At 42.9% G+C, this 13,509-nt stretch overlaps 1 protein-coding gene across 1 annotated transcript in view; it reads left to right on the top strand.

Annotated features, from left to right (window-relative positions):
- Positions 1-13,509, top strand: part of PHIP (pleckstrin homology domain interacting protein) — a 118,749-nt gene that overhangs the window by 23,797 nt on the left and 81,443 nt on the right. Inside the window, exons 8-9 of the mRNA XM_050895190.1 lie at positions 12,066-12,287; positions 12,902-13,002. Coding sequence (XP_050751147.1) covers positions 12,066-12,287; positions 12,902-13,002 — 323 coding nt within the window. The remainder of the gene's footprint in view (positions 1-12,065; positions 12,288-12,901; positions 13,003-13,509) is intronic.

Below are 13,509 nucleotides of genomic sequence, written 5' to 3' on the forward strand. Positions count from 1 at the left end.
TTAGAGATTTTATGTGTACCAAGTATAAAAATCACCTATGCTGACCCTGTTCATCTCTAAATGAAAACTTCTGTTCGTGCTTCCTAGATGAAGTGCATAAAAGTCCTTGTTAAGGTGTTCTGATTCTTTGTTTTCCTAAAACTTTCCTAAAATCTTCATGTTCCTAAAATCTTTCCTTTTCCAGAGATAGACTAAACTTCCTCTTGGGTGCATCTGCAGTGATCATTCCTTGTTGCACATTCCCTTGCTTTTTGCAGTCTGATTTAAAAGTGATTAAAGAGAGAGAATTCTCTTGACTGTAACAGCAGTTTGTTTCCAAAAGAAAAGTAGAAGAACCTGAAGTAAAATGGGGGGAGCAATATTGCTTCTGCAACCCCAGAGCTTTGCTGGCAGTCGTTTGCTGACAGATATACTGGTGTCCTGGTATGATTGCTTGAAAAAGGTCCCAGTTTAGATCATGATTACTTCAATCTAGTGTTAAATAAAGTGTCCATAGAAATTAATTGTGGCTGGTGAATTTTCATTTTTGGAGAGCCTCGGACAGAACTTCTTACCTCTGTGTTCTCAGGTAAATCCAGTGGTTTTTGTGTAGATGTTTAAGTGGTTTTTGGCAAATGGAAAACCAATGGGTTGTATTCCGCATTTCAGTAACATCCAAGTTCCTGTAGCTGGCGTGATTTAGTCAGTGGATAAACAGTCATGAACTGTCTCGTTGTAATTGTGTCTGTATAATGAAATGGTGCCAGTTCTTTTCAATCTAGACCACTACAATTTCTAAAGTCTCTAGTGTAGTAAGTAGAAATAGGAATTTATAATAAAAAGTAAGCCAAACATCATTCCAGACACGTCTGTTGCCAGCATATAAATTTGCATGCCATCAATAGGGAATCGTTCTTGCTCTACGTTTTTACTCCACAGCCTCCAGCATTCAGTGTGACATTAGCTAGATAAGAGGTTGTTTTAGATTTATAATTGGTTCTAGAAGATGCATCATAACTGTTTCCTTTTCCTCCTGAGCTCTGAAGGATTGAAAGCCTCTAAATTCAAGTTCTGTTTATGTTCTGCTTGAAATTAAAAGGAAAAGAAAGTGATCTCAGCACATTTTTGAGTCATACTCTTCTGGGAGATGTTATCTTTGCTAGGAAGAAGATGCTCTTAGTTTGCCTACAGACAGTGAAAACAGGACATTATGCCATTTTCCTACTAGCTAGTAGGTCTGTGTATTGGGTTTGTGTGGCAAGGTTTGGGTAGCAGGGGGGCTACAGGGGTGGCTTCTGTGAGAAGATGCCAGAAGCTTCCCCTATGTCTGACAGAGTCAGTGCCAGCCAGCTCCAAGACAGACCTGCCACGGGCCAAGGCTGAGCCCATCAGTGACGGTGGTAGCGCCTCTGGGATAAAATATTTAAGAAGGGGAAAAAGTTGCTGTGCAACTGGGCAACAGCAGCCAGGAGAGAGGTCTGAGAATATGTGAGAGAAACAACTCTGCAGACACCAAGGTCAGTGAAGAAGGAGGGGGAGGAGGTGCTCCAGATGCTGGAGCAGAGATTCCCCTGCAGCCCGTGGTAAAGACCATGGTGAGGCAGGCTGTCCCCCTGCAGCCCATGGAGGTCCACGGTGGAGCAGATATCCACCTGCAGCCCGTGGAGGACCCCACGCCAGAGCAGGTGGATGCCTGAAGGAGGCTGTGACCCCATGGGAAGCCTGTGCTGGAGCAGGCTCCTGGCAGGACCTGTGGCCCCGTAGGAGAGAGGAGCCCCTGCTGGAGCAGGTTTGCTGGCAGGACTTGTGACCCTGTGGGTGACCCATGCTGGAGCCGTCTGTTCCTGAAGGACTGCACCCTGTGGAAGGGATCCACACTGGAGCAGTTTGTGAAGAACTGTAGCCCGTGGGAAGGACTCACGTTGGAGAAGTTTGTGGAGGACTGTCTCCCGTGGGAGGGACCCCACGCTGGAGCAGGGGAAGAGTGTGCGGAGTCCTCCCCCTGAGGAGGAAGGAGCGGCAGAGACAACGTGTGATGAACTGACCGCAACCCCCATTCCCTGTCCCCCTGCGCCGCTGTTGGGGAGGAGGTGGAGAAATCAGGAGTAAAGTTAAGCCTGGGAAGAAGGGAGGGGTGGGGGAAAGGTGTTTTAAGATTTATTTTTTATTTTTCTCATTACCCTACTCTGATTTGATTGGTAATAAATTAAACTAATTTTTCCCCAAGTCGAGTCTGTTTTGCCACTGATGGTAATTGGTGAGTGATCTCCCTGTCCTTATCTCGACCCATGAGCCTTTTGTTCTATTTTCTCTCCCCTGTGCAGCTGAGGAGGGGAGTGATAGACTGGCTTTGGTGGGCACCTGGCATCCAGTGCAGTGCAGTGACTTTATATTCTTTTACGGATTTCACAAGAGATTTCTGAAGATCAGCCTCTTACCTGGTTTTTTTTCTGAATATGCAAAAATATTCTTAATATACAAACTGTGTTGTCTTGGTAATTTTTTTTTAATTAACTACAATTAAGGCATCTTTACTTGCAAAGACACAGCTAAAAGACCTATAAGCCATCAGTGAAGAAAACCTAATTATTTCTAAGACTGTATATTCTGGATCTCTTGAAATGCGTGACTTGCAGAACCCATGCAGGGTAATAGAAACAAGCATTGTTTTCTCTGGTTCCTGCACTACTTAACTTTGTAACTGCAAAGAAGGATGGCCATCTCCTTTTTCCCCACCTTTATCCTCCTGTCTCCTCTGAGATTACTCTTTCTAGGGAATAATAAACAGCATTGTGTAATAGTCTGTGTAAGATTTCCAAGCCAAGAGTAATTTGTACATTTCTTGGCAGTTTCACTTCAACCCACAAGTCTGTGTAATGGTAGGAAAGTGAACCAGTTTTACTCCATACCTTGGCAGTGCTGTCATCAGTTCTCTCTTGGTGCTGAACTTGTTCTAGGAATCACTTTTGACAAATGCTTTTTAATAGGCACATAATTCGTAGCAGTTGTAGACACAACCTTGGAAACATGAGCTGTGGTGTAAGCCAATGCCCTTGCTAGTAGAACTGCAATGGTATTTTGAGAGTTGTGAATTGTCCCATTCGGTTCAGATAGAATTCCATGAATTCATTTGAACTCTAATACTACTGTCTTGCCAAGATGCTACAGAATTTACAATTTTACATTAGTCGTCTTTTTTTTTTTTTCCCTTTTTCCCCCCTTTTTTTTTTGTTTTCCTTTTTTCTTGTTGAGACTTGCTAACAGTCGTTAAATTTTCCTCTGCAGTGGAGATGTACAACACATGCCTCTATAGGTATACTATAGCCAGCTGGTAGGGAGCAGGCTGGTTTTATGCTGATCTTGTTTCCTTGGTTTGCTGTTCTTGAATAGGCCTCTCAGGACCCTCCAGGTGGCATTAGGTCCCAGAGCTAGCTTTTCTTTTCTTGCTGACCATTTTACATCTTTAAGTTGTCTATGTGCAGGTTGCTCTCCATCAGTTACATTCTGCAAGCAGCATTTTAGGGGTCTCATAATGCAGTGTTTGGTTTATTGGTTGACTTTTTTTTTTTTTTTTTTTTTTGCTGTGCTTTAAACAATCTGTTCATCTAGTAAAATAACTGCCGGCTCTAAGCTTACTGTAAAGTCAGTAGCTTATTCATAATATTGATCTGTACAATGTGAGAATTGCAGAAGCGTGTTTTATGTAATATGTATAGTTCTGTAGACAGAGTATTTATGTATTTTTTTTTAATTTGTGCATCTCCAAGAAAAACAGGACCAGTGGTTTGAGATTTCTAGACTATGATGCAATTAATATTAATGGCTTGGTTCTGTTCTTATGCATGTCCTGCTTTGTTTAATCCACATGTGAGTGATTTCCACCCTCTCTAGTGTTTTGGAAGTTTTAGGTTCCCTATTCTCCTCTTTTATGTTCAGGTCTTTCTTTTGAGCAGTGAGGCTATTATCTGTCAGCATCAGTTTTACACACACCCCCTTTTTGTCTCCTCCGCTTCTTGGGGTTTTTGGTGGTGACTGCACTTTGGAGAAGAATACACAAACTTCTTCATACTCTTAAGTCTCACATCGTGATAACAGTAGAACAAAATGAGCTGATACTATTATTCAGATAATCGTTGCATCAAGTAGGTGTAGAGTTTGAACCTTTTTGAAGCTTTAGATACAGAAGTGCAAATTTGAATCTAGAAACATAGGAACAGTTATGGAAACTTACTGAGTAGCATGGGAAAAAAAACCCCAAATCAGAGTGCATTATAAAGTACTCGTATGTCTGTTTTAAGGAAGCAAAGGGATTAAAACTGAATCTGCTTAGAGCTTTATAAGCAGTTTAGAGGAAAAAAAAGGGCCCCTTTTTTCTCTAAACTGCTTATAAAGTTCTAAACAGCAAGTTTGCTAGTTCTGTTGTAAACCCGTGTTAACTTGTTCATTGGAATTGATTTGGAAGTGTGCATTACTGAGCTTGTTTACCAGCTTTTTTCCTCTTTTTTCTTCTCTTTAGCTTCTCAGCAACTTAGTAGAAGTGAATAAATCAAACTATAAGTGAAATTAGCCTGTGTGTATATGATTGTCAAAAACATTCTGTGACTGGCCTAAGAAACTTAAACTTTTTTTTTTTTTTAAAAAAGAACATGGTGTGTGTCTCTCAAGATATTCAATATGAGTGAGACTTGGAGCCTTTTCAAAAGCATTAAATGCTAACAACTACATTTAAATGCCGTTAAACAACTGTAAATTTAAGAGGTCCTTGAATCTTCTTCTTTCCTGTTCTGGGTAGGTGAGCATCTTACTGGGAGATCCCAAGTTCTACCTATTAATTAAAACCTGTTCCTGAAGGTGGTTTGTTTACTTTTCATACAGGTATTTGAGCTGAGCTAAAAGTAGCAATAAAGGTAGAATAAGATACATAGTAGGTTCACTTATTGAGTCTTAGTTCAATGGGTCTGAATCAAAAAAAAGTCAGTGATCTAGAAGGAAGTGGTCATTTCAAGGGTTTGATAAAGATTTTGAGAGAAAAAGAGAAATAACAGAAGTTAGAGCATTGAGCACTTGGTTTTCATATTCGTACAGTCTAACATGATGGGGCAAAGAGCAAAGGCTGCAAACACTTGTTACAGTTTGTGAGGATACAATTTGAAGAAGTTCTGAGGTAATTCAGAAGGACTTTTGAGGTTCATGCCAAATAATTGGATTAATATATACTTAGGTTGCTGTGTTGTGGTTAAAATGACTACCAAAGTCCTAGCTTAGATGAAATTAAGAGAAATTACAGAATTTGTGTTGTAGTTGATGCTACGCTGCTCTGATTTTTTTTTTTTTTATGATAACGCCCTAAGGATATTGGAAAAATCGGATTAATGCTCAGAAAAGAGTTGTGGCACTGTCCAAAGCTTTGGAAAACCATGCCTGTTAGTAAGGTGCTCTAGCATGCTTGAGGTATAGAACTTCTAGTGTAAAAGCCAAGGGGTGGTTTGATTATTGTGCAGTTTTGTCTATGGGGTACTTTTTTTCTTTGGATCCTATTATAACTGCATTAACAGAGTAACTTCCCATTAGAACAACTTTGTCAAGGACTTTGGTGATTTCTAACTTGTGGAGGTGCTGAAAGTGTGCAGGGGAGAGGACACTTGTCGTTATGGATACTGAGGGATGTGAAAAGGAGAATCAAGAGGCAAATAGGGGGCAAAAGCATCTTTGTTAACGGGGTGGCCAACCTGATGAGGAGAGTGTTAAGAGTAGGAAAGATGTGAGAGGGAGACAGCAAGCCACAATCATGTGCGGAAGTGGTAGACCAGGTGGGTAAGCAAAGAATGTGGGGTGATATAGACAGGAGAAACCCTGAAAACAACAAAAAGGGCTGAAGGGGGCCCACCCCAAGTGTACGCACACAGATCAAGAGGTGTGTTATGGGGAAAGCTTTCATGCTTTGAGAAATCAGCCTGACTAGGTGCTCATCTGAAGTACCTGTAGACTAATGCATGCACTATGGAGAAAAGCAGGAGGAATTGGAATTCTGTGTGTAGTTGCAGGGCTATGATCTCATCGGGACCAAGGAGGTGGGGTGGAGTTGGGTAGCTCACAGGGCTGAGCTGCTGCCGTGGGTGGATACAGGCTCTTCAGGAGTGGCAGGCCAGGATGGCAAGGAGTGGGAGTCGCCCTTTATGTGAGATAGTAGCAGGAATGCATAGAGCTCTGCCTGGGGACAGGTGATGAGCCAGCTGAGAGCTCATGGATGAGGGTTAAAGGGCAGACCAATGTGGGTGACATAGGGGTGGATGTCTGTTAGAGGCTGCCTGATCAGGAAGAAGTAGATGAGGCCGCCTTCAGGCAACTGGAAGAAGCCTCACCTGATCCTCCTGGTGGACTTGAACCACCGTGCTATCTGTGTATTGGGTTTGTGTAGCAAGGTTTGGGTGGCAGGGGGGCTACAGGGGTGGCTTCTGTGAGAAGCTGCTAGAAGCTTCCCCTATGTCCAATAAAGTCAATGCCAGCCGGCTCCAAGACGGACCCGCCACGGGCCAAGGCCGAGCCCATCAGTGACGGTGGTAGCGCCTCTGGATAAAATATTTAAGAAGGGGAAAAAGTTGCTGTGCAAGTGGGCAACAGCAGCCAGGAGAGAGGTCTGAGAATATGTGAGAGAAACAACTCTGCAGACACCAAGGTCAGTGAAGAAGGAGGGGGAGGAGGTGCTCCAGATGCCGGAGCAGAGATTCCCCTGCAGCCCGTGGTGAAGACCATGGTGAGGCAGGCTGTCCCCCTGCAGCCCATGGAGGTCCACGGTGGAGCAGATGTCCACCTGCAGCCCGTGGAGGACCCCACGCCAGAGCAGGTGGATGCCTGAAGGAGGCTGTGACCCCATGGGAAGCCTGTGCTGGAGCAGGCTCCTGGCAGGACCTGTGGCCCCGTGGAGAGACAGGAGCCCCCGCTGGAGCAGGTTTGCTGGCAGGACTTGTGACCCCGTGGGTGACCCACGCTGGAGCCGTCTGTTCCTGAAGGACTGCACCCTGTGGAAGGGATCCACACTGGAGCAGTTTGTGAAGAACTGCAGCCCGTGGGAAGGACTCACGTTGGAGAAGTTTGTGGAGGACTGTCTCCCGTGGGAGGGACCCCACGCTGGAGCAGGGGAAGAGTGTGCGGAGTCCTCCCCCTGAGGAGGAAGGAGCGGCAGAGACAACGTGTGATGAACTGACCGCAACCCCCATTCCCTGTCCCCCTGCGCCGCTGTTGGGGAGGAGGTGGAGAAATCAGGAGTAAAGTTAAGCCTGGGAAGAAGGGAGGGGTGGGGGAAAGGTGTTTTAAGATTTATTTTTTATTTTTCTCATTACCCTACTCTGATTTGATTGGTAATAAATTAAACTAATTTTTCCCCAAGTCGAGTCTGTTTTGCCCATGACGGTAATTGGTGAGTGATCTCCCTGTCCTTATCTCGACCCATGAGCCTTTTGTTCTATTTTCTCTCCCCTGTGCAGCTGAGGAGGGGAGTGATAGACTGGCTTTGGTGGGCACCTAGCATCCAGTCAGGGTTAGCCCACCACGGTTTGCTAGAGGGGGAACACAGCAGCATGCAAGCAATCGAGGAAGTTTCTGCTGTAGTGCACTGATGACAGTTGCCTGGCACAGGTCATTGGGGAGCTGACAACGAAAGACACTGTGCTGGATCTGATAGTTACAAACAGTGAAGAACTGTTTGTGGATGTGAAGATCAAGGGCTGTCTTGACTGCAGTGACCATGAGGTGATGGAGTTCAGGATCCTGTGAGGAGAGAACGAGGCAAAAAGCAGGATCACAACCCTGGACTTCAGAGGAGCAGACTTTGACCTGTCCGGGGATCTGCTTGGAAGAATCCTGTGGGATATGGTCCGGGGGAGAGAGGAGGGGTCCAGGAGAGCTGGCTGTTTTTTAAGGGTCACCTCTTCCAGAGTGAAGAATGGTCCGTATTGATGTGCAGGAAGGCAAGCAAAGGTGGCAGGAGGCCTGCATGGATGAGCAAGGAGCTCCTAACAAAACTCAAACACAGAAAGGAAGCATACAAGAGGTGGAAGCAGGGACAGATGACTTGGGAGAAATACAGAGCCACTCTCTGAAAGTTCAGTGATGGGGTTAGGAAAGCTGAAGGCAGCCTGGAGTTGTGGGGATGTGAAGGGACATGAAGAGCAACAAGAATGGCTTCTTCAGGTATATCAGCAGCAAAGGGAAGACTAGGGAAAATGTGGTCCTGCTGATGAATGGGGCAGGAGACCTGGTGACAGCGGAGATGAAAAAAGATGAGATGCTTGACTGTCGTCTTTGCCTCAGTCCTTAGTGGCAAGACTTGTCTTAAGGAGTTCCAAGTCCTTGAGACCAGAGGGAAATTCTGGAGCAAGGAAGACTTCGCCTTGGTGGAGGAGGATCAGGCTAGGGAATGTTTAAATGAACTGGCCATACACAAATCCATGGGACCTGATGGGAGACACTGCAAGTGCTGAGGGCACTGGGCAATGTCATTGTGAGGCCATTCTCGATTATCTGTGAAAGGCCATGATGATCAGAGGAGGTTTCTGAGGACTGGAAGAGAGCAAATGTCACTCCTGTCTTCCAGAAGGGCAAGAAGGTTGTTTCAGGGAACTACAGACCGTTCATCTTCATCTCAATCACCTGAGAAGGTGATGGAGCAAATCCTCCTGAAAGCCGTTTCCAAACTTATTAACAATAAGGTGATCAGCGTAGATCTATGGAGGGGAAATCATTCCTGTCCAACTTGATAACCTTATACGATGAAATGACTAAGTCGGATGAGGAACAGTAGTGGATGTTGTTTTTCCTGACTGTAGCAAGGCTTTCAGCACTGTCTCCCATAGCATCCTTACTGGCAAACTGATGAAGTACAAGCTAGATAAGTGGACAGTGAGATTGAAAATGGCCTGAACTGCCAGTTTTGAAGGGTTGTGATTAGTGGCACGAAGTCCAGCTGGAGGCTGGTCACTAGGGGTGTACCACAGGGTTTGGTACTGAGGCCGTGTTTTCTTGAAGGACTTGGGTGATGGGGCAGAGGGTACCTTCAGTAAATGTGCAGAAGATGACAAAACAGGAATGGTTGATACATCATCCTGGCGACCTACTCTAGCTGACCCTCCTTGAGCAGGGGGGTTGGACTGGATGATCTCCAGAGGTCCCTTCCTATCTCAGTGATTCTGTGATTCTGTCTGTCCGTTGCTGTTCAACTCTACGGACTGGTTGTTTTTCCTGGGCTGGCTGTGTAGCAGTATAGCAGTTAGATAAGGCAAATGCGTACCACAGAATCTCAGCACGGAAGTTTTATGCATAAGTAGAAGTAGTATAGGCTGTACCATTGCTTTCCTTACCCAAGAGGCAGAAAATGTAATTATTAACCAAGCTTCCCTTATTATCTCCTTTGTCAGATAGACACATCCCTGCAACAGTCCCTCTTATGACAAAGTTTTTAGAAGCAGAACCTGGCCATTGCTTGCAGTAACTAATGAAGACTGCACAAGGGAGCAGTCCTTGGTTGAGTGTTGAGGTTAAATGTTCGGAGTGGTGCTCTTCTGTAATGCTCATTGCTCAGCCTCAGCGTCCTTGGAGGACCAAAGAGAAATCTGAAATCTCAAATCATACTTTTCTGTTTGAGGGAAGAGGGACCTTCTCTTAATAGAAGTACTTGTTTAAAATGAGCATGCAGTGACACAGAATTTGTTTTACAACCTTAATTGGAGGCTCAGAAGTTTATGCCAAAAATGACTAGGGCAGAGGTATGGGAGAAGTTGTCTTGCCCACATCTCTGCATTCATCGGTGCACCTGTTGAAGAGTTGGGAAGAAAGAAAAATCATGCCTTTAAAGTCATGCCCACCTGAGGAAGAGTAGAAGCATGGCAGCTGGTAAATCAAGATTACCTACCAAGGCACTCCAGAAATCAAATACACAGTAAAGTTTTAAATTATCTTGATTCTGCATGTCTGGAGTCCCCCTGCAAAACATTCTGCTGGGTTAAAATGTCACTAATGGTCCAAAGTAGCCTTTTTGCTGATGCTAGAGATAAAGATCCTCTATAGAGAAGCAACCTGTATTTGTGGTCTGTAGAAAAATGTGCTCTCTCAATGTACCTAAATACAATCAGCTTTCTTCTTACTCTTTCAAGAACTGTGGCTATAATTGTATCTGGTTGTGTTAAGAGATATGTGTCTTGTCTGAATTGATATAAAAAATACAGGAAGAGAGAAACTGCTATGGATAACTACCTGCAAGCCAGAAACAACTTCTTGTTCACTAAACAAAAAGTAAACCTGAGGAAGTTGCTTGGTTTGCAGGGTATTGCTACAAATGAGAATGAGTGTATAATTGTTAGGTAACTGCAGGTATGCTGTTCCCTTCCTTCTCCCAGATAATAGTTTTGAATCTGAACTAATATAATGAGTAAAATTTAGCTACCTTTTCCAGTAGACAACTGAATTTTTTTTTTTATGGTAACGACATAAAAAAGTTAAAGAAAATTGTCTGGGAATTTATTGGGAAATAAATTGTCTGTTCGTCAACATTAACATAATGTAACAGGCTAGTCAGTATTTATTAAAAAAAGGCAAAAAAAAAAAAAGCTTTTCAAATACTTTTATGCATTCCAATAACTGCAGGATGTATCTGGGTTCCTTTTGAAAGCGTTTCCTGGAGTGTTTGCCTGGCTCTCCAGTGGGACAGCTCTACTTCACACGTAGTGGCTGTGTCGGTGAGAAGTTCCCAAGCTGGGTATTGGTGTCCTGGAGTTGGGTTGCCCAGAACAGTAGCTAAATTGAGCTGTGGCAGTGTGGGATTATGTGAATGTAGACTAAAGAGTGTACTAAATAAGGAAAATACATGTAATTTACCTGTTTACAAAAGCTGTAATGTTGAAAATAGTATCGGTAGCCTCTAAATATTTTTTGAAACATTTGGTCGTTAGACGCTTATGTTCAACAAATGCTTACCAGTCTTTAAAAATCTGGCTGTGGGTCCCTGTACTTCGGATACCTTTTTTTTTTTTTTTTTTTTTTTTTAATAAAAGGTGGACAATAGTATTGCCCTGCCTTCTGACTTTAAAGAATAAATACTAGATAAACTTGTGCAGGGGCACTGTAAGTAGATAGAAGAGGAAAAACCTAGGTGAAACTTTGTAATGATGGTGTCACATTGTAACTTGCTGTGGCACCTGTGTGTGTCCAGCAGCAGATCGGTGCTCCAGATGTTAAAACCCAACACCCAGCTTTGTATTGCTTCTGAACCTAAGCAAATGAATGAAATGTTTACAGCCAGTCTCCTCTGTCAGTCTCTCTGTGCAGTGTTCAAATGTCATTGTGTTGAGTGAGGTGCAGAGATATTCAGACTTTCAGGGAGGCGCAGGAATGCAATGAAAAATGAAGGGCTGAGTTCTGAAATTTTTGCTAGGGCCATGAATTTGTTGTATACAGGCAAGCAGCTGTTACAATGATGTGGGAAGACCAGCAAAATGTGAGTTAAGTATGAATAGGTAGATGAAGCCTCTGAAGTTTGTTGAGAAAGAGTGGTCATTTCAGTGTTTGTTAATGTGAATATTGAAGCAGATTTATAGTACTTTGACTTAATAATGGAATAGCTGTTCATACAAGCTCTTTACCTCACTTACTGTGGTAAGTATACTACTAACACTGATAGGGCATGAAGATCAAACTGGAAAGATAAGGAACATAAGTGGGTATAATGCTAAATGACAAACATGGTACCAATTCATAGTTCATTTTCACATTTAATGTAAATTTTCATTTTAATGTATTGCCACAGCTTCTTCAGTTTGTGTTGGAGTTTTGGAAAAAGCGTCCTACTAAAGAGCATAAATCCAACTTGCTGTAGGATTTGTGATCTGTATTATAAATGCATCATGCTTTGTATGTACTGTTGAGAATTAATGTAATCTTGTGTTTTGAATGCAGTATGGAAAACTGTTAAAAGCGGCGGGGGGAATATTTATCTATGTATGCCACTAGTTCTGTTTTTCAGTTCACTGTGTTAGTTAACTGTAACATCAAAACAGCTAATGGTATGGTTGAAATGATTTCTACCTTACTTCTAGGGATCAGATGATTGCCTTGTAAAAATCTGGGCAACAGATGATGGAAGGTTGTTGGCTACCCTGAGAGGGCATGCAGCTGAAATATCTGATATGGCAGTGAACTATGAAAACACCATGATAGCTGCTGGAAGCTGTGATAAAATGATCAGAGTTTGGTGCCTTCGAACTTGTGCACCCTTAGCAGTTCTGCAGGGCCACAGTGCATCTATAACATCATTGCAGGTAGGTTTTTGCTTTGTGAACTCACCTGAGCAATAAAATGCATCATTTGACTGAAAAAGGAACCACCCGAGAATGTTCTATGTAATAAAAATGCATGCCTGGCAACTAAGCCATGAAGTGAGAAGGAATTTTCACAATACACATTGTGAAATAACACGTGTTTGTTGTCAAAATGCCTGAGTCTTGAAAAATGCCAGACATAATCCTTGTTCAAAAAAAATTGCATGACACGTGGGCAGTTCTGTTTTGAAGTATCATTCCTTTGCAGGCTGTGATTCTGAGCGCGGGTGCATTGAGTAAGAACTGCAGTCACTGCTGAATACCTTGGTTTGTTTCTGTTTAGAGTTGCATGCTGTTGCACAACTTGGGTTGTGGGGAGGGAGAACCCAGAGTGCTTTGGCAAGCAACCCAGAAGGTTTGTTCTGAAGGAAGAGAGTGACCCTGAGCAGCACCGTGTTATTTTGGTGTTCATTGCAATTTGTTTTCCTTAATTATGGTTTGATACTTGATTATTCTTTTTGGTGAGAAGTCAATGACTTGAGGAACTTCTTAGCACATCTGGAACAGATTAACAGGAGACCTTTTCTTTTTTCTTCCCTTCCCCCCCCCCCCAGTTCTCTCCACTGTGCAGTGGCTCAAAGAGATACTTATCTTCAACCGGGGCAGATGGAACAATATGCTTTTGGCTGTGGGATGCTGGCACCCTTAAAATAAAGTTAGTTGCTATTTTATTTGTTGCTATTTCTTTTTTTGTAATTAAGAATGATGCACAAATGTTGGAGAAAAATTTGACTTAAACAAAACTTGTCACTGGCTGTGATTGTTGGTTATGATCTATTTCTGATGTAGCTATAGCTTGCTTGCTTGTATTTTAAGGACTAAGTTGATAATACAACATTTTGTGGAGTGAAGCAAGTAACTGCATACCCAGTTTTGCTGTGTATCTGTTATTTTAGTAAAGTCTAATGATTTTTTTTTTTTTTTTGGTAATGTCAAAGTTGGCGCTTTTTGGTTCTGTTCTCATCTCTTAATCCCAAATGAAATGGAAAATTATGTTGATAAAATGATTGCAATTTAGACTTCAAAATCCCCCTTTTTTTTTTAGGAGACGGTAATGTCCTAGTATAAATTAGGATGGGGTATTTTTGATGTTTGTTCTTTCCTTATCTGTATTACCTTTTCATAGTTGCTCTTTACTGTAGCATGGCAGGAGGCAGAATTC

The sequence above is a fragment of the Gymnogyps californianus genome, chromosome 3 (assembly GCF_018139145.2).
Source record: "Gymnogyps californianus isolate 813 chromosome 3, ASM1813914v2, whole genome shotgun sequence".
Classification (NCBI taxonomy): Eukaryota; Metazoa; Chordata; class Aves; order Accipitriformes; family Cathartidae; genus Gymnogyps; species Gymnogyps californianus.